Source organism: Spea bombifrons, chromosome 2 (assembly GCF_027358695.1).
Source record: "Spea bombifrons isolate aSpeBom1 chromosome 2, aSpeBom1.2.pri, whole genome shotgun sequence".
Lineage (NCBI taxonomy): Eukaryota > Metazoa > Chordata > Amphibia > Anura > Pelobatidae > Spea > Spea bombifrons.
Window position 1 is genome coordinate 48,403,287 of NC_071088.1, and position 27,882 is coordinate 48,431,168.

The 27,882-nt window shown below is 41.0% G+C and overlaps 1 protein-coding gene across 1 annotated transcript; it reads right to left on the reverse strand.

Moving 5' to 3' along the window:
• Positions 1 to 2,025: 2,025 nt before the first annotated feature.
• Positions 2,026 to 22,744, reverse strand: LOC128475349 (promotilin-like). Its single transcript, XM_053457844.1, has 3 exons — positions 22,602 to 22,744; positions 21,188 to 21,286; positions 2,026 to 2,337 (listed from the first exon to the last, which is right to left on the reverse strand). The coding sequence occupies exons 1-3, from the start codon at positions 22,719 to 22,721 to the stop codon at positions 2,233 to 2,235; spliced, it is 324 nt and encodes a 107-aa protein (XP_053313819.1). The 5' UTR covers positions 22,722 to 22,744; the 3' UTR covers positions 2,026 to 2,232.
• Between the last annotated feature and the right edge of the window lie 5,138 nt (positions 22,745 to 27,882).

Here is a 27,882-nt window from a genome sequence, read left to right on the forward strand (position 1 = left end):
GTGCCAAAGACTTTTTTCAAGAAGTGCGCTCGGGTTTTTACCTCCTACATTTGGTCTGCTAGGTCACCTAGGCTGGCTCGCTCCCATTTAATTTGCCCTAAACTTAAGGGGGGCATGGGTGTCCCTGATCTAGAGCTTTATTGGGGAGCCGCCCACCTGCGGAGGATCGTGGAGTGGACTATCGGTGTTCCCAAACAGTGGTTGGCGATAGAGGAAGGCCCTCTTGACTTTCCCTCTGAATGTGCTTCCATGGCTCCCTGGCCCGAGTCCCTGCTCGGGTATGGGTTGCTTCACGACGATATTCCCTACGTTTCGGGTGATCAGGCGCGCTATGAGGGGTGGTGTGATATCGTCTATGCCTTGCCCCATGCTCCCACTGGTCCCTAACCTTTTTGCCGGGTTGGAAGTTGCACCGTTCGTTACCCCTTCGCTCCTTCGCTCGGTTACCCCTACGCTACCACCATGTCTTCTTAGGGACCCTCACTGTTACCGCGGAGGTGGTTTTTGCCTCCTCTGATACGGCTCAGGCTCAGCGTTTCTTTTTGCACCAGCTGCGACATTATATCTCCTCTCTTCCCCGGACCACCCTTTTGACCAGGCCGCTCTCCAACTTTGAGTCTCTATGCACCCAGCCGATGGAGCCGCTGCATCTCCTTTCGGCGCTATATGCTATACTGTTGGACTCTGTTTCGGTTACTAAACCCTTTTTTCTCAGCCTATGGGAGAGTGACCTGGGTATCTCCCCCTCTCCACAGGAGTGGGACAAGGCGCTGCTGGCAATTCATAAGGGATCGCTCTCTAGCAAATTGCAGGAGTGCTACAAAGTCCTGACGCGGTGGTACAAGGTCCCTGCGGACTTACACAGGTTTATCCCTTCGGTCCCGGATGCCTGCTGGCGTTGTGGTGCCGCGGGAGGTACGCTGCTCCACCTATGGTGGTCGTGCCCTCATATCCGTTCCTTTTGGGACACGGTTTGGAAGGTCATTGAATTAGTGTGTGCTCCTGACATTCAATTCGACCCAGCAACCGTGCTACTGCACTTAAACCCCCTTCCCCACGCCGCGTATACACGTTCGTTAACAATACATTTACTTAACACCGCTAAGTCAATTGTACCGCGGTTTTGGAAGTCTCCCAATCCACCACTGTTGCAGGCTTGGGTTAAAAAAGTAATGTTTGTGGCTCAAATGGAGGATCTCATCTGGTCCGCTAGGGGTAAGGGTCATCAGAACGACCTCAAGTGGTTCTGGTGGCATTCGTTTGTTTCGTCGCCTGATTTTCGTATTATTTTTGGCCCTCAATGTGCTTCCCCATAAATATCTCCACCTTTTGGTGGTGCTCCAGTACGCTATGTTGGTGTCCCTGATACGTGGTACATTATTCTCTTTCACTCTCTCACACATACACATTCACATGAATTTGATGGCATGGAATGACTATATGTATTTTTGTTTTCTTTTTTTAGTTTCCTATTATAATTATGTACACTGCACATGTACTCCCTGCGGAGCATTCTTTCTTGGTTCCTATTACCATCCGAGGCGTCTTTTTGGTTCTTTGACGCTCTCTGTGACCTCGTTGTATACCGTTTGCCCCGCAAGCTGATGATATGCACAATGTATTCAGATGCTATTGAATTTTGTTTACCTTATTTTTTGTGACACTGCTGCCCTTTTGTTTTCTACTGATGCCTGTACTACCGCTTTTTATTGATGCCTCTGAATACCGGTTTTGTAGTCTCATTGTATCTTTGCACTGTGTATATCACTGTTCAAACCTGTTTTCTGATTGCTGTTTGAATAAACGGTGAATTGAAAATAAATAAATAAATAAATCAGACTTCGTTTTGGTTTTACCTTACACTGTGTCTCTGCTAGTGACTGGGAAACCAGGGAAAGTGTGTGGTGTCCCATGCTAAGGGAGCACAAATCAGCGGAGGTAGTCGGTCGGACTAGCCAGATCCATGACAGTGATTTCACACTCCATAGCAAATTATCACAGAAATCATCAACATAGCAATGCATGTAATGTATTATTTTTTAATTAATTAAACTTACAAGATATTTTGTTATTTGAAGGGTGACTGGTCTGTCATTTTACCTTTTCATTTAAACAATATTTGGGTCCACAGGACCTAAACTTTTGCACAGATACCTTCTTACTTAACATGCTTTGGATAGAAATTAAGTGATTTAATAACATGACATATTTATTAGTTCACTGTGTTGGATTTTAGAGCTTTTCAACGTCTTCGTTGAAAATGTCCTCTATAATATCCTGATAATTCTCCATCTGCTGTGAGTCAATTTTCAACTCTATTTCCAATGGAGCACTCATCTAGAAAAAGATTACAAAAATAAATTAATTTCATTTTTGCCAACAGCATTGAATAATTTCCATTTTCATTAAGAAAACAAAGGTGATAAAGAAAGGAGAAAAAATAAAATGCAAGTATGATATTTAAGCTATTGGAGCAATGTTAAAGAAAATGAAAAAAATAGTTTTTTGTGCCACTAACTTTCTCAGTTGCTGTCTGAAAGTACAATTGTAGATTTCATAGCAGACAGGAGGATGATATTATGTATAAGTCTCTCATTACTACTCCACTGCAGCAAAAAAGTTAATTATCAAGTTAAGGAGAAAAACCACAGTACAACCAAACATGAATAGAACACAGATAAACCAATCAGAAAAGTCCATAAAACAAGAGCTGGTGATTCCTCTTTCTTTGCTGCTCCTCAGAGAGATAAGAGTATATCCTTGGTCATTTACATATTAATATTAATATCCTAGGTGCAGTGGCGTCGCTACAGGGGGGCAAGGGGGGGCAATTGTTGGTTATTCCTTGCCCCCCCTGTTGCCCCCCCCGCCAAATTTGGAACCACATGTCCCGGATTCCCCGGGACAGTCCCTGAATGGGACTACATGTCCCACGTCCTGGGCAGAGCTCTCCTTAGACGTGGATCACTGTAAAACTTGCTCCACCCACCTCACTGAACGGGGCTGCCATCACCCGCGAAGGTTATTGAGCCGCGCTGGCCAGCTGACTCAATTCTATTTTGGATCGACTGGGGTGGATTCTTAAAATGCCGCCCAATTGACTCAATAACATTCGTGAGCGGCATCAGCGCTGCTCAATTACCTTTGTGGGGCGGTGCCAGCCCCGTTCAGTGAAGTGGGTGGAGAAAGTTGGCAGCGAGAACTCAGCAGAGTGCACTGTTGGGGCGCGTGGGAGGCTGGGACAAAGATGGCTATGGGAAACTGGTGAGAAACTCCCATAGGCATCTTTGTCACTAAATAGCTCCCCATGGTCCCATGTTTAGTGACAAAGATGCCCAAGCGGAAACTGGAGGCAAAGGAAAACTCTGTCCCCAGTTTCCCATAGGTATCTTTGTCACTAAATAGCTTCCCATAGTCCCATGTTTAGTGACAAAGATGCCTATGGGAAACTGGGGGCAAAGGCAAACTCTGTCCCCAGTTTCCCATAGCCATCTTTGACAGTAAATAGCTCCCCGTGGTCCCATGTTTAGTGACAAAGATGCCTATAGGAAACTGGTGGAAAAGCCAAACTCTGTCCCCAGTTTCCCACAGGTATCTTTGTCACTAAATAGCTTCCCATAGTCCCATGTTTACTGACAAAGATGCCTATGGGAAACTGGGGGCAAAGGCAAACTATGTCCCCAGTTTCCCATAGTCATCTTTGTCAGTAAATAGCTCCCCATGGTCCCATGTTTAGTGACAAAGATGCCTATGGGAAACTGGGGGAAAAGCCAAACTCTGTCCCCAGTTTCCCATAGGTATCTTTGTCAGTAAATAGCTTACCATGGTCCCACGTTTAGTGACAAAGATGCCTATGGAAAAATGGGGGCAAAGAAAAACTCTGTCCCCAGTTTCCCATATGCGTTCCAGGTATGCTGGAAAAATGCAATAACTCAATTATGCAACCATTGTGAATAATAAGATAATGTAGAATGAAGCTATTTACACAAAACCGTGTTGAATCCATTGCCTTATGTCCAGCTGAACTTTCTGTGTGTAATTGTTTTGTGTGTTTTATTGTGTGAGCTCTAAATACCAAGTGGGGGTTTATCTATACCTTTAATGCCGTGTTTTTATGTGAATTCCAATTGATCTATACCCACAAAGCTGGGTTTTTGTGTTATTCTATAGATCCATATCTGCTATGCTATGTTTCCATACATTATTTATGTATACCTGCAAATACAGGGTTTGTATGTCATATTTAGTTGATCATTACCTGCAGTGCTGTTTCCATGTATTTATTTGATCTATACCCTCAGTGCTGAGTCATGTGATTTGCAGTTGATCTATACCTGCAATGCTATGTTTCCATACATTATAATTGTATACCTGCAGGATGCGTATGTCTGATTCTGTTTATTTGATCTATGCCCTCAATGCTGAGTTCACAAGTGAATTTCAATTGATCTATACATGCAAAGCTGGGCTTGTATCTATACCTGCTATAGGCAACAGGGTCTAATATATATATATATAATCGGTAGCAGGGGCTAATATTAATATATATAATAAATAATATATTAAAGAAACTGCCAGTTCAGCTGTTCTTTTGAAATCATATTTCAATTTCAAGTGATAAGTACTTATTATGTAGTTAAAAATGCATGTCTAACGCATATATGTGATGGGGCCATCACATAAATCAATAATAAAGGGAGGGGCTCGCTGGGGGCATTAATACAAATAGTGCTGGCTGGAGGAGATCATACAAGGGTGTGGGGGCACCACATTAATCTATACTAAAAAGGGTGCTGGCTGAGGCATCAATACACAAGGGGCAAAAACACTAAGAGGGGTATCAACAACAATGCAGTGTGGAAATTCCATCCTGGTGTAGATGTCTGTGTCATAGATTGTGTCCTGCTGTTGGTGTATTTTGGTTATCAGTGTAGCAGAGCCTGTCCTGGTGTGTGTGTTTGGGTGTTGGTGTGGCAGAGCCTGTCCTGGTGTGTGTTTGGGTGTCGGTGTGGCAGAGCCTGTCCTGGTGTGTGTGTTTGGGTGTTGGTGTGGCAGAACCTGTCCTGGTGTGTGTCTGGGTGTCAGTGTGGCAGAGCCTGTCCTGGTGTGTGTGTCTGGGTGTTGGTGTGGTAGAGCCTGTCCTGGTGTGTGTTTGGGTGTCATTGTGGCAGAGCCTGTCCTGTTGTGTGTGTTTTTGGGTGTCGGTGTGGCAGAGCCTGTCCTGGGGTGTGTGTTTGGGTATCGGTGTGGCAGAGCCTGTCCTGGTTTGGGTGTCGGTGTGACAGAGCCTGTCCTGGTGTGTGTGTCTGGATGTTGGTGTAGCAGAGCCTGTCCTGGTGTGTGTGTGTGTGTGTGTGTGTGTGTTTGGATGTTGGTGTGGCAGAGCCTTTTCTGGTGCATGTGTCTGGATGTTGGTGTGGCCGAGCCTGTCCTGGTGTGTGTGTTTGGTAGTTGGTGTGGCAGAGCCTGTCCTGGTGTGTGTGTTTGGGTGTCGGTATGGTAGAGTCTGTCCTGGTGTGTGTCTGGGTGTTGGTGTGGCAGAGCCTGTCCTGGTGTGTGTGTCTAGGTGGCGGTATGGCAGAGCCTGTCCTGGTGTGTGTTTGGTCATCTGTTTCCTGGCACTTAATTTACAGTAAGAACTATTTCATTTTTACTTATCCAGAGATAAAACGCCCTCCTGAATTTGTAGTGACTTCAGGGGACAAAACTTTCAAGGCCCAGAAATCATTTAGTGGAAAAGTTAAGGTATTGTGTTATTTACTCAATAGGTCACACTAAATTGTGGCTTCAGGCTTCCCATGTTGAAGTATTATGTTAGTCCAATAACAAAAGTATAATTCCATAGCACATTACTTTTGGGAATAATATATATATATATATATATATATATATATATATATGTTTTTGTCAGTGGTATAATGGTGGAAATTATTAATGCCCCCCCAGTTTTGACTGTGGTATCTTATGCGCCCCCCCTATATATTGTTTCTAGAGTCGCCACTGCCTAGGTGATTGTTCGTTTTGTGAGATTATTATTACTTGGTTGCTGCAATTATTTAATTAATTAATTTACTTTCTTTAAACGCGTCATTTCTATTTATATAGCTCCTTCATTTTTACCCCTTGACGTTATATACTGCTCTCCTTTACCCTCTTAAACTAATCTTACCTTTGTCCATGGAACAGGAAAGTATTTTCTTCAGTTAAGCAATTTTTTCGCTGAACCCCCAACACGAACGCTTGCAACCGCAACAATTTTTTTGGACTCTTTACTCCATTCGCGTGTATATTGCGCATTAACGTTTTTTTATCCGGAGTCTTGTGAGACTTTACATTTTTCCTCACTACTGAACAGCCTGTCAGAGCGATTCTGACAGACTGTTCAGCTGCAATTTTTGTTTGTCAGGACCACAGGCAGTGCTTTTTCCTTCATTTTACTAGTCAGTTATTCACAATTATAATATTAAATCTCACATCAAATTATTAAAAAAAATATTAATATGAATTATATACCTGATAAATATATTAAAAACATTTTTTGTCAACATGTCCTCAGACAAACCAGTGTATTCCACACCAGAGGACTGTGAGAATATTTCTGATGATCATTTTCAATTGATGCTAGATGAATCTGTCAATAAGACAGAAAAGCCATTATAACTGCAATGTCCTCAATGCAGGATTTGTTTGCCAAATCATAGCAATGTCTTGCAATAACCGTAACCCCTCTACTCTACTCCTGATCTTTTTTGGTCAGCAGAGGCGTCGGGTAGTAATATGGCAAAACGGTTATAAAAATCTGGCAAAACAACCCAGAAACGAAAACATATTTTTGACAGCCCTGAATCGATTTCTAAGAGATCCAAAAAGCACTCTTTAAATAAGGACAAAGTCAATATGAATAAATCGCGTTCACCACACAGTACTCACAAAAACGCAGATATACCACTGCAGAAAAAAAACTTTACCTGTAAGGATGTTAAACTGCTAAAAAGGAGCAAATCTGACTCCTATTGCTCGTCCTTAAGCGAGACAGACACTTCAGAGGATTCTTGCTCTGAAACACCCTCTGATACTGAGGAGGAAATTCCTGACTCAGACACGTCAGATATGATTGAAGAAGTGAATAACACTGATTCAGCCATTCTGGACGTTAAGGGCCATATTTTAATCCAGACCAGGTTAAACATCCTTGGTTTACTCAGTGGTGCCCTATTTCAAATACCTAGAGCACTGGTTTCACAGACACCTGGATAAAGCTGCCAGAAATAAACTTTGGGCCGAATGCCTCGGACCAAATGTTGCTCACAATGATGCCGAGACCCCTGATTTAGATCTTGCAAATAGTGCAATTCCGAGGGAAGAATTCTAGGAAGGTAATCAACAGATCACTCAAATCATGCCAAGATAAATTACTAGATATATTGGGCCCTTTAACAAAAATGTTTGATCTCACTTAACAGACACTTACAAATGAGAACCCTGTAGATACAGAGGTGCTTAGAGGCTGGGTCCAAAGAGCAATTTGTTTTTTAGTGAATGATAATTTGACAATTTCTAGTGACTGTTGTAGAGCAATTCTGTTAAAAATTGACCCATAGCTGGCACAAATATAGCCCACTCTGAACCAGGCCAAGCTGCAGAAGGTACACTTTTCAAAGATTCTTTTGTGAAGGAGGTTAAGAATTATGTTAATCTATTTTCCTATTTAGGAAAAGCTTAAGCTTCTTTAAACAAAGATTTTAGCTCAAAGATTTTTGGAACGGCTTGAAGAGGAAAGGGCCGCTTTCCCAGCCGGTTTTCACAAAACAGACAAGTTTTCAAAGGCCCATCATTCTCTCAGAATCATACAGACAACCATCTCCCTTCTTCCCCAATCATGGTAGACCATGGAGACCTAGAGGTCAACGAAAATCCTATCAACTGAAATTAGCAGGTAAATTATTTTTCCCAAATCTTTTCTCCTGTCTTTAATAAAATCATAACTTTTAAACACTATGTTAAAAAGATTTGTTCCAAATTGTTATGTGTTGTAATACTGTAATGTTAACCTAGAGATGGAATATTTTGGCACTACGTAAATTGATAAACAATAATACAATCATAAACATCACCCAGATTCGACTGGGATTATTGGATAAACCAATGACAGTATTCACACTGTAGTCTCCTATTAAAGTTATGGGCCAAATAGAGATATTGTATCTGTTGTGTGTTTGTTAAGGGCTCCCCAAACTAATATCCATTACTCAGTGGAGTGAGCAAAAACTATTCTAGTTTTAGGGCCTTCCCCTGATAATCTACCAAGATAGAGATTAAGAGATAGAGGTTTTTGTGTGAATATTTACATTGCTTTATATATGTGCATAAGGTTAATTAAGCAGTAGTTGGCACACAAAATGGTTGTGCAGATTTATATTTTGGCTCACTTACGTGATCTGACAGATTGTATAACACTGAATCTGATCTTTTACAGCCTGCTGTATGTTTTCTACACATGGTAGATGTCACAGACTACACATTTTTAATAGGTGATGGCCCTTTTTTATTTGAGTGATTAAATCCATGGACTGGACACAAGCAGAAGTGACTGGTCACTGCAACAGAGGTCTTCATCTGCAGCTATGGCTGCCATCGGGAATATTTGGGCCCAGTACTGTCAGGATTCGGCCCCAGCTCTGCAAACTGCCAGGCATGGCTGCCCCATTAAGAGGGCTGCCCGGAGTTGAACTCCTCTCCACAGCTCGCTGTTTTGTTTAATTGTGTGTCTGTATTTTATGTACCTTTGCCCTCTTTCCCTTTTACATCTGAGAATCTTGGTTCCTCTCCCCATGTCCCGGTTGAGATATCCTATCCTTGCTTACAGGAGAAGCGTCTGGGGATCTCGGCTCCTCACTCCATCCCCTGTGTTCCTTGCCTTGTTCCCTGTCCTTTGTGGCGTCCTGTACCGTGTATGTCTTGTCTGGTTATGTTTAGAATCAGTTTTCTGTGTATTTATGTTCAGCTGTGTTGGTTATGCTAAATCCATGCCTTCCTTTACCTGAAGTCTATATCATTACCACACCTGACCTAACCAACAGGCTTTATATCCCTGCCTCTCAGTAACAGAGGTGTGAGTTAATTAAGTTACTTTGGAGTCATAGTTTGTGCCTGGCTCTGTCTCTTGGATTTACCATTTTGCCTGCCTGTTACCTTTGTGACCCGGACTGCCTGTTGGATTTACCCTTTTGACAGCCTATTACCTTTTTGACCGGGACTGCCTATTGGATTTACCCCTTTTGTTTGCTACCCATCCCAAACCCTTTTGAATTCTTACCTGGACTATTCTAACTTCATACTCCCCAGCAGTCTATATACTTGATATGAATCCTACTCTGCTACAAATGTAGTATGTATCTACTTTGTTTAATATAACTATAACTAATATAACCCCCTAAATATCGCAACATTTGCCCATGTTTTCTGAGAACATTTTACAATACCTTATTTTCATTTTTCTGTCCCCCAACTTTCCCTGCATCTCTTCTTCAGTGTCTTTTATCTTTCTACCAGTGTCTCCCCTAGCATCCTTGCTAATGTCACACAACCATACCAGGCAATTGACAGGACATAACGGTACCACCACGGATGTATAGTTGCCAACATTTGAAAATGCTTTCCTGGGACACACTGCAGAACTGCTCCCTCCTTCATCCCTAAGCTCCTCCCAACAGTGTAAAAACTTAGCAACAGCTTTTCAAGCTTGAACATTAGCAATCAGCTAATGACTAGGAATGCAATACATCTTCTGTTGACAAAATGATTGTTAAAATAAAAAAAAACAGTTTGGAATCTGACAACTGCACTTTCCGCATGCAAGGACTCGGCACCCCTGCCAAAGAATAAAAGAATATTGCAGAAAGCAAGGACTAAGGACTTTGCAACAACATGCGGTAACCTACCTGGTCCTTTGTCTTTTCAATATTGATTTGAACAGCTGAGATTTTGTTTTGGACTTTATTACATTGTATTTATTACATTCTAGGAAGATACCTGCTCTTTTTTTGTTTGTATACCATTACTTTCTATGAATAGTGAAACTATTGCGCATTACTAAAGGAAACTTTTTTATTATTTCATTATATTTTCATACTAAAAATTGTCTGTTTCGAACATCTAAGTTTACCTGTGAAGGATACCAGAGCACTAAACTTTTAACCCTCTAACCCTCTTACCCATATGCACTAGGCTGCAGGCTGCTGATCGTTCTAAAAGAGTTTCTGCATTACCTGACTTTCTGCGTTATTCTGTCTATTCAGAGTACCTCCGCTAAACGGTGAAGGCACTGGGACAGCCTCTCTCCTGTTTCTATGATCAGGAAAGAGGTGAATCTGAAAGCTCCGCCCTTTTGCAGAATTTCCCCTGGAGTCCTGGTTTGCAGAGAAGCAGATGAAGAAGACACAGGGAGTCTCGGCTAGGGGAACCGGGGAAAGTGTGTTGTCCCAGGCTAAGGGAGCACAATTCAGCGGAGGTAGTCGGTCGGACTAGCCAGCTCCTTGACACATATATACTCCCTACCTTACCCTCTCACTCCTTCTCTCACTCACCCCCTTACTTCAACTGAAGCTTTCCTATACGCTGTGAGCAGCCTTGCATTTAACTGCCGGTCTGGTGACCTTGCTAGGTTCCTACCTTCTTGGTCCAGTCCAAAATTGTTGACAAAGGACTGGTCCAGGTCAAACTGTTTTGGACTGGCCTGGGGCAGCCCGACCATGTGTCCAAGCGTGGTACCCTCCTGATGAGTGGCACCCAGGGCACATCACCCCCTTTCCCTGCTAAGTACACCACTGGTATCCGCACATAATTTTTTTTTTTTTGGATTAAATAAAAGCTTTTTTAATTACCACAGTGATCACATCAGTAGTAGTTATAGTACTGATTTTTTTTTTTTAACCCAGGAAGCCTTTTTTCCTCAAGGGTTAATTTAAAATAGTTTTTTTTTTTTAAATTAATCTGTTTTATTTATTGAGTTTAGGGTTATTTAGTGATTTTTTTTGCTAGGATTCTTGAATAGGGAATATAAATTAAGGGTTAGGGGTTACTGAGTGGGAAGTTTTAACATTAATGTACAGTGAAGGAAAAAAATATTTCATCCCCTGCCCACTGACAAAGATATGATCAGTCTATAATTTTAATGGTAGGTTTATTTGAACAGTGAGAGACAGAATAACAAAAAATCCAGAACAACGCATTTGAAATAAGTTATAAATTGATTTGCATTTTACTCAGTGAAATAAGTTTTTGATCCCTTATCAATCAGCAAGATGTCTGGCTCACAGGTGTCTTTTATACAGGTAACGAACTGAGATTGAAACACAAAATAACTGTCAATCTCCCTCGGTCTGGGGCTCCATACAAGATCTCACATCGTGGAGTTTCAATGATCATGAGAACGGTGATGTTAGGGACCAGGAACCAGACGGACACAAAACGTAAAATGCAATCACCTTTATTGTAATGACAATAGTGAACAAAGCCAAATCGTGATCCAAAAGCATATACCAAAAGACAAGCCGGGGTCAGGAACCAAGACGAGTACTCAGACAAGCCGGGGTCAGGAATACAGAGATCAGCGAAGTCAGGAACAAGCCAGGAATCAGGAGCCGGGAGGGACGTCAGAGAAAGCCAGGTCATCCACAGGAATTCAGGAACACAGAGATAGCACTTGCAGCTGGAAACAACACAAGGGCAAGGAGGAAGTGAAGTTTAGCTGCTTAAATAGCCAAAAGGGGCTGGCTGTGGGCTGGACAATGGGCTGAGTGACAGGCGTATAGCCATGGCAACCCAGCCAGGCTGTATAGCCTCCAGCAATGCAGCAGAAAAGCAGCTAGACCATAACAGTACCCCCTCCTCAACGACCCCCTCCACGCGGAGCAGGGCCGGGTTTGAGGGGGAAAACGCGAGTGAAATGCACGAAGGAGAGCAGGAGCATGGACATCTGAGGCTGGAACCCAAGATCTCTCCTCGGGACCATACCCCTTCCAATGGACCAAATACTGGAGCTTCCCACGGAACCAATGAGAGTCGACTATGGAGCGGAGCTCGAACTCCTCATGGTTGTCAACAGTCACAGAACGGGGGCAAGGAGCGACTGTAGTAAAACGATTACAGATCAGAGGTGAGGTTTCAACAGTGAGACATGGAACACATTGTGGATGTGCATGTTAGAAGGAAGTTCCAGGGCATAGGCCACAGGGTTTACCCGTCAGAGGATACGGAAAGGCCCCACATACCGGGGAGCCAGTTTCTGGGAGGGCATCTGGAGGTGGAGATTTCTGGAGGATAACCAGACCCTCTCCCCGACCTGATAGGAAGGCGCGGGTAGGCGTTTACGATTAGCCTGGAGCTCCTGACACTGTTGTGAGCGTTGAAGTGCCTCCTGAACCTGCACCCATGTGGAACGGATCTGCCGGAATCCCCTGGGAAGTGAAACTATCAGGAATCATGGAGGGCTGATACCCATAATTCATAGTTGCATTCCGCAGCACCTAGCTTCTTGGAGAAGTACCTACATGGGTGCAACTGGCTCTCAGGAGTAGTACGTTGAGACAGGAGGGCGCCTACCCCTGTCTCAGACGCATCGACCTCAAGTATGAATGGAAGTTCCGGTTTCGGGTGTACCAAAACAGGAGCTACGGCAAAAGCGGCCTTCAATGACTCAAAAGCTTTGATGGCCCCTGGGGACCAAAGAGAGGCATTGCCGTCTTTTTTGGTCATGTCCGTAAAAGGCTTAACAATAGAGGAAGAATTCCGAATAAATTTCCTGTAATAGTTAGCGAAGCCGAGGAACCGTCGAAGGGAGCGGAGACCTACAGGTCGTGGCCACTCGAGAACAGACGAGAGAAACTGACCTCTGAAATTACATACCCCAGAAAGGTGACCAGCTTGCGGTGGAACTTGCACTTCTCCAATTTGCAAAAGAGATTATTCTCTCATAACCTCTGTAGGACTCGGGATACATCAGCGTGGTGGCTTTCTATGGAGGTGGAATGGATCAAAATATCATCTAGGTATACCACCACACATTGTTGGAGCATGTCCCTTAGGACATCATTTATGAATTCCTGGAAAACCGCGGGGGCATTCCAGAGACCGAAGGGCATAACTAGTTATTCATAATGCCCGCTCCTGGTGCTAAACGCGGTTTTCCATTCGTGACCCCCCCTTTATCCTTACTAAATTATACGCCCCTCGCAGGTCGAGCTTTGTAAATACCTTGGACCCTTTTAAGCGATCAAATAACTTGGTAATGAGTGGAATCGGGTAGGCATTTTTAACCGTGATACGGTTGAGCCCCCTGTAATCTATACAGGGTCTCAGTTCGTCGCTCTTCTTTTTCACAAAAAAGAATCCGGCCCCAGCAGGGGAAGAGGATTTACGGATGAACCCCCGGGACAGCGCATCCGAAACATACTCCTCCATGGCCTTATTCTCTGCGACAGATAATGGGTAGACTCGACCTCGAGGGGGTATGGCACCAGGTTGCAGCTCAATGGCGCAATCGTACGGGCGTTGAGGTGGGAGCTCACCAGCCCGGCCCTTATCGAATACATCATGAAACTCTTGATACTCCTCAGGCAACAAAGAGACCGGAGAAGTGGTTAGCACCTTCACCACTCTCCCTAGGCATGTTTTGGAACAATTAGGCGACCATGCCAAGACTTCGGCCCTTACCCAATGAAACACAGGATTATGGTTGCGCAACCATGGATATCCTAAAACCACAGGATAATGAGGAGAGTGTATCAGGTCAATGAGTTGTATAATTTCATGATGGAGAGCCCCAACAGCCATAGACAAAGGAGCGGTTTCATGGGTGACCTGTGGGGGCTGTAACAGTCTGCCATAGATCGCCTCAATGGCAAGTGGAGCAGTCCGAAGCTGCAACAGAATAGAGTGCTTCTGAGCAAAGGTGCTGTCAATTAAAAGGCCCGCTGCCCCCAGGTCAATGAGTGCCTCTGAAATGACGGAAATCTTGCCCCAAGTGAGACCCACCGAGATTAGAGGTTTATCCTTCTGGATATCTGGGGACGCCGAGACGCCACCTAAGGACTGTCCCCTCTGGAGCCTTAGGTGCAGGCGTTTCCTGGACGTGTAGGGCAAGTTCGCAGCATGTAAAGACAGAGACCCTCCCTCCTCCCGAGAGACGGGTAAATCCAAGCTGCATGGGTTCCACAACGCCCGAAGTGTCCAGACCAGGAGGCATGGGAGGAGAGGGAGGCACGGGTGGGGATGAAAAGCTCGGGTCTAAACGTATAGGAGGCCTCCGAAGGCGCTCCCGGAAGGATGGTCTCTCACGGATTCGTGAGTCAATAAGGATGCAAAAAGAGACCAATTCCTCCAAATCACTGGGAAGGTCCCAGGCCGCAATCTCATCCTTAAGTATATCCGAGAGCCCATTAGAAAAAGCAGCCACGAGAGCCTCATTATTCCAACCAACCTCAGCGGCCAGGGTACGAAACGCAATAGCATGGTCCGAAACCGTCCTTGTACCCTGCCGAATGGACATTAGTCGTTTGGCAACCGAAGCAGAGCGGGCCGGTACATCAAATACCCTTTTTAGAGACGCAACAAACTCAGGGTAATTGTGTACTAAAGGTTTCTGTTTCTCGCCCATGCCAAGGCCCTGTCTGAGAGTAAAGAAATCACGAAGCCCACCTTACTCCTGCCAGATGGAAAGGCCTGAGGTACCATCTCCAGATAGATACTGATCTGGTTCAGGAAACCTCTGCACAAATTAGGGTCGCCCCCATAAAGCTCGGGAAGCCTCTGGCAGTATTAAAAACACCAGTGGCAGACGGAGCGGAAGCAGCAGCAGGTATAGAGGCAACCTGTGCCGTGGGGACCTGAGATGGCAGAACCAGATGCGCAGTACGGAGCAACAAGGTCTGGAGAGCTAACGCAAATTGGTCCATGTGCTGGTCTACCTGGTCCTGCCTGGTAAAAACATTTGGTGGATTGCCTGCCCCTTCTGGGTTCATGGCCCTGTTAGGGACCAGGAACCAGAAGGACACAAAACGTAAAATGCAATCACCTTTATTGTATTGACATTAGTGAACAAAGCCAAAGCGTGATCCAAAAGCATATACCAAAAGACAAGCCAGGGTCAGGAACCAAGATGGGTACTCAGACAAGCCGGGGTCAGGAATACAGAGATCAGCGAAGCCAGGAACAAGCCAGGAATCAGGAGCCGGGAGGGACGTCAGAAAAAGCCAGGTTGTACACAGGAATTCAGGAACACAGAGATAGCACTTGCAGCTGGAAACAACACAAGGGCAAGGAGGAAGTGAAGTTTAGCTGCTTAAATAGCCAAAAGGGGCAGCTGGGACCATAGTCATCAAGAAAACAATTGATAACACACTACTCCCAGAAGTGCCCACAAGGTCCCCCTGCTCAAGAAAGCACACGTACAGGCCCGTCTTAAGTTTCGAATGAACATCTGAATGATTCAGAGGAGAACTGGGTGAAAGTGTTGTGGTCAGATGAGACCAAAATCCTTTCCTGTGTTTGGAGGAGGAGGAGTAATGCTGCCTATGACCCCAAGAACACCATCCCCATCATCAAACGTGTAGGTGGAAACATTATGCTTTGGGGGGGTTCTGCTAAGGGGACAGGACAACTTCACCGGATCAAAAGGATGATGGATGGAGCCATGTACTGTCAAATCTTGAGTGAAAACCTCCTTCTCTCAGCCAGGGCATTGAAAGTGGGTCGTGGGTGGGTATGCCAGCATGACAATGACCCAACACACACACAACCAAGGCAACAAATGAGTGGTTCAAGAAGAAGCACATTAAGCTCCTGGAGTTTCCAAACTTTAATTCCATAACAAATCTGAGGAGGGAGCTGAAGGTTCAAGTTGCCAAACGTCAGCATTGAAACCTTAATGACTTGGAGAGGATCTGCAAAGAGGAGTGGGACAAAATCCCTCCTGAGATGTGTGCAAACCTGGTGGCCAACTACAAGAAATGTCTGACCTCTGTGATTGCCAACAAGGGTTTTACCATCAAGTACTAAGTCATGTTTTGCAAAGGGGTCAAATACTTATTTCACAGAGTAAAATGCAAATCAATTTATAACTTATTTGAATGCGTTATTCTGGAATTTTTTGTTATTCTGTCTCTCGCTGTTCAAATAATGGGGAATTTTAATGTTAATTTTGTTTAAACTTGTTAATAGGATTGTTTGGTGGTCATTAAGTTAATAAGTACATTTAGTTTACCTCATCATAGTACGTCAAACTTTATGAAACTAATTTACATTTTTATTAGGACTATTTAGTGAAAGACGTGGCATGGATGGCACCAGAGCAGGTCTAATTGTTTGCGTGCTCCACTGAGTATCAGCCATTCTGCATTAATTAAATAGAGATCCAGTGTCAGGCCAGATAAAATGAGCATGGAAGGGAGCCTGGCAGATGTCCACACACTGATGAAGCAAAGATGCCTTGAAAGCCTCCCAGTGTAGGAAGTAGACAAAGACTTGGTAGGCAACTCTTCCACACCGTCTCCTTCACAAGAGTATCCCGAAAACCAAGTACACACCTTGCAATCAATTAAATTGCTTATTGGGGAGATGCGTGAACTTCAAGCAGGATCTCCAGGATCTTGTGCCAGCGCTCAGAAAAGGTATTCAAGATATAGGTGAGAGAACATATTACTTAGAAATTACTAAGAATGATGGAGAAGTTTGTGGCAGCCCACAACACTGTGGTGGATAGTCAGTAGATATGTTAATGCACCTTGAGAAACGTTCAGGATGGAATGCAATTCAGATCAGGTGGAGGAGATTGCTAAAGCCCAGTATGTGCAATTCCTTTTTACAGTCCTTGTGAAAGATGTATTACATACAATAATAAGGTTGGATAGGGTACAAGCCAAAGTGCATTTAATCTAATTTTCCATTAATCAGCTGAACCAACATTATATGAATGCCTACCTGGAATCGGTTGGCCTTCTGCTCTCACCGATGAGATGTGGTCTTTAGTAGAGGTCCTCATTAAAACTTAAAGTGTGCCCCCTTTAAAAATATAGGGCCCTTCAAATCTTTGCTGAATAGCACTACATGTCAGCAGTGGTCACTGAAGACCACCACAAGAGGAGAGTAAACAACCCTGCTTTGCAAATACACCATCTATCGCAATCCTCCTGGGAGGTAAATCTGTCTTCCATTGTTGTAATAGTATTGTAGACCATCTTATCATATCAAGGCATTGGAAGGGTATCTGTGGCAGGCATTATCTACTGAATCCAGAGGAAGCTATGAGAGGGGTGTCCCATTTCATTATGCATGTGGAGCTACAAAACAAAATAGTTTGTACATGGCATAGTCAGGATGGTGTGGTCAAAAGGGTTCCATGTTTCATCTATGGTGGAGATGCCTGAGAAGTCAACGGCTATTTAAAACTTAGTAATGATGATTTCATTGGTATGCTCACTGGAGATAACCTTATTGCACGTTTCCCCTTGCATGTTATTCGCTTTCTGTTGGTGGTAAAGTTAACCATTATGCACAAATGAAAATCTGCGGTACCACCCACATATTCTGATGCAATTTTGATCCTAGAGAACCATAGAGTTATGGAAAATATGCCTCATTCTGTAGCACATACAATAGCCCAATAACAAAGTGTGGTCCATGTGGCTGGCAAGCAGGGAGTAGCATTCTTTATAAAGTTAGAGAATGGAGGGGATATTATTGTTCTCTTCAGGATGTGCTTGGTTCCTACTAATCGATAACAATGATAACTGCACTATGGTTGTCCTTAAATGAGGTACACTTTATGCTGCACACTTAGATTCTTTTTTTGTTAGTTGGTTATTGGAGTAAATATTTTTCATTCGTGTTTCACCTTCACTGATACATTTGGATATGTACTTGAATATGTAATGATGTATTGCTAAAAATTCAATAAACTTCAATAAAAAAAATTACAAATATTTGATGGATGGATGGTTAGTTAGGGTAAGTCCTGGTTTATATTATTTTCAAATCAAATTTTAAACTTGTTTTGTTTAAAAAAATGCATGTTTAAATTGACCTAGTAATGTCATATAAGCCTCTTAAACCCTGCCAGGGTAATAGGAGTAATGTTTACTTTAGGAAGCAATACTTTTATGTCTTTTTTAGTAATATAGATCATAGTTTTACTAACACATACATTTAATCTTATATTACATATATTTTCTTATTTGCATTTTTTCAGTGTATTGATTATGTAGTTAAGAATGTATTCAACTGATGAATGTTCTAGAAATCTAATCATTGTTTAGTCTTTTTTCCATCACTTGTTCAAGGCAACATTATTCAAAGTATTATTCTCTGTTTTACAGGGTAGGCCTGATAATTAGTATAGGCCCTAAACCTTCCCATTTTGCTATCATCCTATGATTATCCATTTGTGGAAGAAAGCGGTAAAAATGTGTTTCTTGACATATTATTAATACTAAATGAAAGACTACACAAAAAAGTGGTTAAAAGAGAAACTATATCTATAAAAACCCAGCTATATAATTTGTGTAGGTACACTAAACATGGTTGAACAAAAATATGGTGACGAAGGCAAATAAAATTTGGTCACTTAAGGGAGTAAAATGCCTAGTCACAAAGGAGTTAAGATATTTGTTTAAGTTAGAAAAAATGGTTTTGAATAGTAAGATAATATGCAGTTATTTCATTGATATTTAAGAGAATGCTTGCAAGTTTCAAGTCCTTGATTAACACATTTACTGAAAGGTAATGTGTGTAAAGCTCATAAAGGAAGTACAAAGGCATTTAGTTGTCATATAAATTATCTATAAAAAAGAGAAAAAAGGCAGTTTAACCAAATATTTTTTGGTTATTTTCAAATTAGTGAAAGTGTCCAGCTAAGTGATGTTTTACAATGTTCTACTATATTGTTTATCACAAGGCAGTATGGTAAGGAGTCATGGTGTTTGGCTACCAGCTGCTGCTAATACACACCTACAAAAAACTAGAACTGTTCTAAAAAATAACAGTATGATATTTTTCACACTAGTAACAACAACAAAAAAATTCGGTCTCAAGCATGTTCTTTGGTGAATTGTGTCATTGTAAACAATAATAAACAACTTTAAAATAATTTGTGATAGTATAGTGTACCTAAATGCGTTTCTCCAATTCTCCAATTCTGAGTGTTTCTGTGGGAATTGTTCCCCGTTCATCAAGTACGGCATTTGTGAGGTCAGGAATTGATGTTGTTCCAGTTCATCAAAATGGTGGTCGTTGGGGTTAAAGTCAGGGCTCTGTGCTGGACAGTCAAGTTCTTCCACACCAAACTCATCCAATCATTTCTTCATCGACCTTGCTTTGTGCACAGGGGTATGGAATAGAAAAGGGTCTTCCCCAAACTGTTCCCACAAAGTTAGATGCATAGCATTGTCCTAAATGTCTTGATATGCTGAAGCTTTTCCTTCACTGGAAGTAAGGGGCCTAGTACACACTATGGTTTTAATAATTAAGAGGTGTGTCCCAATACTTTTGTCCATATAGTGGTGCAAAAAGCAAGGTCCATAAACACATGGTTGGATGAGTTTGGTGTGGAAGAACTTGAACTGTGGAAGAAAATGAATGTAAAAAACTGAAACCAACTAATATTTCCAGGATTGCCTTTCCTTCACTTTACATGTCATATGCTTATATACAATGGTGGGATTCAGCCGGTTCTTGCCGGTTTGCGCGAACCGTTTCTTAATTACCCTATTATAGGCCGCACTTTTTCCCCCACTTAAAGAGGGAGTGCAGCTTTTAATCGGGGTTTAGCGTAATTCGTATCACCAGACGCCCGGGACATGCAGTTCCGGGCGCCGGGCAAGTGTTTTTTTTGTTTTCTTTTTCATTTAGCCTTGCTGCGGGCAAACAGCAGAGTCGTGTATCCTCCTCTCTGGCAGCCGGGGAACATCTGTGCGATGCGCACAGACAACTTCCGCTGCTGCAGGCACTTCCGCCGGGGCTTCTATGACGGAGTGCTGGCATAGAAGCCATGCTGGAGGTGACGAGTAGCAGCAGAGGTTGTCTACGTGCATCGCGCAGTAGTACACCGGCTGCCCCCACTACACCAGAGAGTCCGGAGATGCATTGGTAAGTCGGGGGGGGGGGGCAGAGTGGCATATCTGGGGGGCGTAGAGCATATCAGGAGGCAGAGTGTCATATCAGAGGAACAGAGTGGCATAGGCGGGCAGAGTGTCATATGTCATATCAGGGGAGCAGAGTGGCATATCGAGGGGGGCCTTATATATATATTTTCTTTATTATTAATAAAATAAACATTTATTATTAATGTTAAATGTATAAAATTGTATATATTATAAGAAATATAATATGTGTTATTAATATAATGGTAATTAGCATTATGGTAATTAAAAGTATGCACTGGTGCTTTTAAGATTATTGATTGAGATTTTTTTATGTGACAAATGCAATTGATAAAACATCAAAAGAGGCATCATAGATTTGTAAAAGAAAATGTACTTTTTGAAAAAAGGTCAAAACGGCATATACAAATTTCCGTCAAATTGTTTCTTGATGTACACGCAGTTTTCACCTTGTTTCCAATAAGTAGATTTTAAAAAAATATGTTTAGTAGCTTTTTAAATGTTTTATTAATAGCATTTGTCACATAAATCTCAATCAATCTAAAAAGTGCATACCAGTGAATACTTTTTCCAGACTTATATTGAACACTTTCATTAAGTGCTTTCATATATATATATTTTGGGACAGTCTGTGTGTGTGTGACTGCCTGAGTGTGTGTGTGTGAGAGTCTGCCTGTACGTGTGTGTGTGTGTGTGACTTCCTGAGTGTGTGTGTGACTGCGTGTGAGACTGTCTGAGTCTGTGTGTGAGAGGTTTTTATTTCTTAGTAAGAAAGCTTGGAAGTGGTTACTAAAAATTTTAATCCCACTACTGCTTTTAAACCTTCCATCCTGTGGGTGCTATTTTAAGAGGTATTTGTAATGTGAAGGCAAAATGACTCCCATGATTAAGCTAGAAATGACAATGGGTCACAGAAAAAGAAGTAAAAGTAGAACATTACTTTATCATATGGTGGTCTTTTATGTAGTAAGAAACAGGGAAATAAATAGGAAGAAAAAAAAATATAGGGTATACAATTTACCAGAAGTACTGACCTTTAGAACATCTTTCTCTTGTAGACCACCTTCTTCTCTAAGATCACCTCTCTCTGATCTCTGCATAAACTTCTTACATGCTCTGCTCTTCTCACGTTGCTTTCATAGAATAAACAAAAAGCTCACTTTAATGTTTTAAGAAAACAATAATATATTAAAGCTTCTTGTAGTGTAATGAACTCTATAATCACGCAAATTGCACCATATTGATTTTTAAAAATCACCAGTGTAGCTTTATAGAAGAGTGAATATAACATTAAACATTTTTTCTCTATAAACCTCCATAAACTGCACAATGTTTTTGACACGGATTTAAAAAAAAAAGCTTTTTTAGTATAGCAGTTTTATATAATTTAACAGATTTCACCTGCTGGAAATATTTATTGATATATATTTGTTTTAGCTTATTCTATTGATCACTTATCATTCCAATGTGATTATCTTTTTCTTTAGAATAACTACATTAAATAAGCTTGATTGCCCAGTATAATTCCTCACAATAAAAAACTGTAATTGGATAAGGCTAAAGACTAAGATATCAGCATTCTAGTCACACCATCTTATAATAATGAACGTATTGTTCAGCAATACCTTTCTTTAAATTGGTAGTTCAACGATAGATACCTGCCAACTTTGGCAGGCTTTTAAGATGTTGGAGAGCCCCCTACTACAGCAAATTAATAAAATATAAAACATACACAAAACGTGGCTAATTGCATATTTGATATCTATACAGTATTTTTTTTTTGCTGTTTAACTGATGTGAAACTATAGGGACATGACATATATTTTAAAAACAGATCAGTTTTTACCAATGATGTATTTAGACTGGACCCTGGCTCTAGCTGCTCTGCTGAGAAGAACCAGGATATGATCTTATAACAGCGATGTGCCTTAGGGTATGTACTATATAGGTACAGGTAAAAGGTAGTATGAATGCTGTGACACCTAGCAACAGTCCTTATATAACCAAATTTCAGTTGGGGGGCAACCCATATGTATTCCCATCCCTCGCACACTAAATAGAATTGTGAATACCGCCTCTTGTGTGATAGATCTAACGAAAAAAATACTGTTGATCTAACCGGATTCCACAAAGTACATCAATCTTAAAAAGCAGGAACTACACCTTATGTTACAAAACATGTTCACAAGGGCAGTACTTTTTTAGAGTTGCAATACTAAGATTATTTTGGATTGGTTGAATTACCATAGCAAACCCCTAACATGTAATGTTCACATATTTGAAATGGTGTGATGTCACACAACGCTCATATTTTACCGAAAATTTTCATAAATTTTCCCAGAACCCCACTTAAGCTGTAACAAGGACAATAGTCACATAATAAAGCACCTGATATGGTATATAGAAAGTATTTCAGCAATGGTATATTTGAATGATAATTATAATCACCTGCATGTTGCAAGCATCACTGTGTGAGTAAAAATGTGCAAAACTTCCTTGTGACTTCTCTGCCAGCATGCAGAGGCCATATATAATCAGCAAGGTGGAGATGGCAGTGCGGGAATCCATATTGTTAATTAAATAATTAACTCAATAGTGTTAGTAGACCTAGAAAGTGAGAATGAGAGCTGTATATATTTATAAAAAAAAACAGTGGAATCGAACAATTTGCTTTTCAAACATATATGACATTTGAAAAATAATTATACAGAGTTATTTAATTAGAAATTAATAAGGATATAATGACATATGCGGTAACAAATTGTAGTTTAGTGCTGACATTGCTTCTGGATGACTATTTTTTTTTTTCCACAAGAAAATACTTTAGTTGGTGGTAAAGGATAAGCATGCAATTATTCTATACAAGCCTAATTGCTATTGTGATCAGTGATTTTTTTTTTTTATAAATAATCTACTAGTTTGGAATTGTGAAACTTTTATAAGGCAGCTGCTGAGTCAGTAAAAATAATTATTAATAATGGTAGCATGTACCAATTCATGCTTTGCCATAGAAGGTAATCACTTCGGCCTAATTTATATTGTAAAATGGTATAAAGACTCATCGTCATATTTTCAAGAACTTAGAGCCTACAGCACCCAAGTTCCATCATCCTGTTATCCTGTCATTGATTGGTACTGTATGTGTAGATGCTGTGTATCTAGGAAATCTATCTAAAAAGATATAGAATCTGTGATTTGGTTACTGAGACAATGATATTTAGTCAACAAATATCTAACATTGCATTACTAACATTGCATTACTAGTAATATGGCTATTGGAGGCACTGGTAGTAGGACTTATGTAGTGAAAAGTATAACTAAAAATACTTATGTACACCAATTAACCCCTTCACGACAATAGATTGGCACGGCGTGACTTTAAACAGGTGTAAAAAGCGATCTATGATCGCAAGATGGCGGCATCCTTTAAAAAAATAAACAAGTTTCCAAGAGGGTCTCTCCGGACCCTCCTGAGAACTCTGCAGACTGAAAACAGGTACTGCATTTAACCATGCAAGTCAACGGAGCCCAGTTTTATAAATCACAATAGGATTAGTAAAATCAATAAAATACATTTAAAAAAATAATAATAATTGGTAACATGTAAAAATAATCCCCCAATGATTTTACCATCAGGAAAACCTTCCATTTCCAACAAAAATGTTTAAAAAAAAAAAAAAAAATTATATATTTTTCTGAGCAGGTCTTAAAAAAAAATTGCATTATATCTTTACAAAAATTCTTGCATGAAAAGAGTTAAAATACTGACATGTTAAATGCCTATACGGTGTCGTTTTAAAAAAAATAAAAATTTATGATTTCATGGGATAAATCAAAATGGCCTGGTTCAAACATGTCCCAAAAATAGGACATGAACACAGACTGCGAGGAGTGTTTTTTTTATTTTGGGATCTGGTCAAAGGTGATCATTTACCTCCTAAATAACCTGAGAAACCCATGCATGGGGGATCACTGTACTCGGGGTGTTGCTTGACAGTGACCTATACCTGGAGTGGAAAATTCATATCTGGAGTACAATGTGTGTGGGGGAAAAAAACATGCAAAAATACCACCACAAAGGCTGGTAGTAAAATGAGTGCATGGAAAGGGTAAAAATACCACCATTTGAAATACCCTGGGGTGTCTAGTTTTCAAACATATATGGTTAGATGGGGTAAATTGAATTGATCAGCTTCAAATATGTCCCAAACACATAGGGACTTCACAAAATGTGCACTTCACAAATGTGGCCATTTTAAGCCCCAAACAACCCAACAAACCCATGCATGGGTATATCACTGTACTCAGGATATGTTGTTGAACACATATTGGGGTGTTATTTAACAGTGACATATACCAGCAGCAGTAAATTCATACCAAAAGTACAATGTGTGTGTGTGTGTGAAAACACAAAAAATTACTACCACAAACTGACTACGGCTGGTAGTGGAATTAGTGCATAGAAAGAGTTAAAATACTAGCATTTGAAATACCTTGGGGTATCTAGTTTTCAAAAATATATGGTTTGATGGGAAAAACTGGCCAGCTTCAAAGATGTCCCAAATAGCACATGGGATTAAAAAATTGGGAAAAAATGGTTTAGAAATAGCAAAACACTATTAGTACTTATTGCCCTGTAACTTGCAAAAAACATAGAAACGTTGGGTATTTCTAAACCCAGGACAAATAGTAGAATCTATTTAGCAGGTTTCTCCATTGGCTCTTATAGATGAGTAAAAGGCTTTTCAATTATACATTTTTTATATCAAATTATTTGATACAATCAAGATAATGGCATCTAAAGAAAGCCCGTCTTATCCTGACCCCTCCCCCCCAATATATAACTTGTGTGGGTACAGTAAATGAGAAAGAAGAAAATTACAGCTGAACACGAGCATCGCAGAAATGTGAAAACAGCCATTGTCACCAAGGGGTTAAAGTTCTGCTTTGCTATTACATGAAAGTGTTGCATAAATAAGCAAAACATACAAGTTATTTTGATCATATAATCTTACAATTTATAGATGTGAAGATGTTTGGTAGGAATAAAGTATGCAGAATATGGAGATTGAGTGGAAAAAGTGGAAAGTTGTAAATGGAGAAGGCAAACTCTATAGTTAGTGAATTCTTACCTTTCTGTCAGTGGAGTTCAAGATGGGTCTCCTGAATGTGTATGTTTAGTGCCTTTTCTGCCTTTTATATACCACTGGTGCAATGGAAATTACATCATCAGAGCCAGATTTCTTACAACCTTAGTAACCATGACTTTTATGGCTTTTAAAACAGAATGGAAAATAGAGATTTCTGGCTGCCTTGATACTATCTTTATAAAGAGAACTTCCCATGCCTTAATGTACTATTTTATAATATTCTAATTAATCATGCATTTCAGAAGATCTTTTTGGTTAAAATTTTGGTACCACAGCTTTAACCATTTTAGTGCCAGAAGTCTAGGCAATTTATTTCCCCCTGGGAGGTCAAGTCATTTTCAACTATTTCCACATCTTTTCATTTAGCCACAAATCCAGGCAAATGTTTTAGCTATAAACTATATATTGTTTTTCAGCAGATGTTCAGCCTTTCATTGGCCATAACTAAAAACATATCCATTGCTGCTAATTTCTGTAACTTAGGAAAAAATTTGATTTCTCCTTTAGACCCGCATGAATTATGACTCTTGAACCATCGAGTGTTTTTTTTAAACATAACATATTTACGTATGAATATATATAAATATCTTTAATTTTAAAGATTACTGGTTTTACCTACCCTTCCTCTCTGCCTACCCTCTTCAATTACAGAAGTTCCTGTGTAAGAAATTATGACCCTCTTACAGGGTTATTCTTTTAGGGAATGTGTGATGAATAAGGCACAAATACAAGCGTACAGAAAAATCATAATACAAAACAGTATGACATTAATCAAGTATAAAAAAACATAAAATGAACATAAAACAAAACAGCTTTCCTGTGGCATATTTACCCCCCCAAACAGCCTGTGCCATGCCCCCCACTTAAAAATCCATGCCATAACACACATTCATTCACTCATCACAGATACTCATTCATTCACTCCTTCACAGATACTCATTCATTGCCTCATTTAGATACTCATTAATTCACTCATTCATTAATTTCCTCAATCTCACATACTCATTCATACAGCCTCCCCCGCTCCCTTGTCTGAACTGCTGATGTCTCAGTGCCGCTTGCAGACTTCCGCAGGGGCCTGCTGCTTCAGTTTTGCTCGCGCTGTCCAATCAGGGGAGAGGATGTCACCAAAAGCTCAGCCGTTTTGACAAAAGTTCACATGAGATTATCCTAGAGCAAAGCGGTGAAGCTTCTGGTGATGTCCTCTCCCCATATCCTTTAGATATAAGGTCTTTGAACGTCATCATGTAGAATTACACAAGATTGATGTTCAGCAATAAGCTTTTGGTAGATGACAGGATCATCTTATGTCAGCTAAATATCTTTCTTTGTTTATTAGTCTTCAACATAAACTTTCACTTCTAAATAGTTACAATAATTACTATAGACTTACATATCCCTTATACCCTGGAGCTGTTTTCATCTGATTTGATTTCTTGTTTTGGGCAGGCAAGAACATTGAGACCTCTGATAGTATGCATTCAGGAGAGACATTTTATGCAAACAAAGGCTACTGTTCCAAAATCAAAAGGTCATCTCTTAGTTTATCATTCCATGGTGAAATCTAAAAAGGCTGAGGTTTCAATTTTAATATCAAAACACTGCTTTTACTCTGGTGCAGTTTAGGTGTTACTTTTTGATATGTATTATCAATAATGTTCTTTCTTTATATTTTGATGGATTTGCATGTCTCACAAAACTCGAGTGTTGCGTTTTCGCTGTTCAAACCGAATAAACAAATATGGCTGCAGATAAACGTACAAAAAGATGAATACGCACAACACGAAGAATCTTTCTTTGTGTTTGTGTTCATAAATATACTAGGCTAGCCTGTTAGTTAAGACAAAATCCCTAAAGATCTCCTAGCTAATGTCCCTGGTCCCCCCCCCATACAAGTCACTGCCTCTAGCCTTTCTTAAGTCTTCTGTAGTATAGCAGGGGTTAAAACAGGGGGCTAATAGTATTAGAAAAGTAGATCCCTAACGTGAGAAGAACAAATCACTAACACACTAACCCGACACTTGTTTCTCGATCACTAGGTGGAAAACTTTGGAGCCAGGATTTAAAGGTCTGTAAGGATGACTCTATTGGTCGCCCACAGGGGGCTCGTCTGGCATCAACCAATGAAGAGTATGTGCAGCTGCCCTTTCCCATTAATTCTTTAGTGTGAATGGGAAAGGGCAGCTGCACATACTCTTCATTGGTTGATACCAGGCGAGCCCCCCTGCTGGCGACCAATAGAGTCACTCTTACGGACATTTAAATCCTGGAGCCAAAGCCTGGCTAGGGCACTGGGGGTTCTCCTCTGTCGACCCATCATTGCAGGGGGCTTGGATCAATGTGGATTGAGGGGTACAATGGGGAGAGCTCTAGATTCAAGTAGCCATCTTCCAGCATGGAAAGCACGCCCCCTGGTACATTTCATCAATTGATCACATTGACTAATTTTTTGACCACTTGCACAGTCATTCTCAACTATTTTCTTTATTGTGTCAGGATTTCTTTGCCTAAGTCGCCTGTGCCAAGTGTGGATGCTTGCTTTGATCAAGTTGAGTATACAAATTTCTGTCTTTGGCCTG

Bases quoted from the DNA above. Each gene is read 5' to 3' on its own strand.
- LOC128475349 (XM_053457844.1), bottom strand. From the start codon at position 22,721: ATGGATTCCCGCACTGCCATCTCCACCTTGCTGATTATATATGGCCTC. The intron at 21,287-22,601 runs GTGATTATAATT...ATTCTATGAAAG, and splicing joins GTGATGCTTGCAACATGCAG to CAACGTGAGAAGAGCAGAGC. The intron at 2,338-21,187 runs GTCAGTACTTCT...ATCTTTTTCTAG, and splicing joins AAGAGAAAGATGTTCTAAAG to ATGAGTGCTCCATTGGAAAT.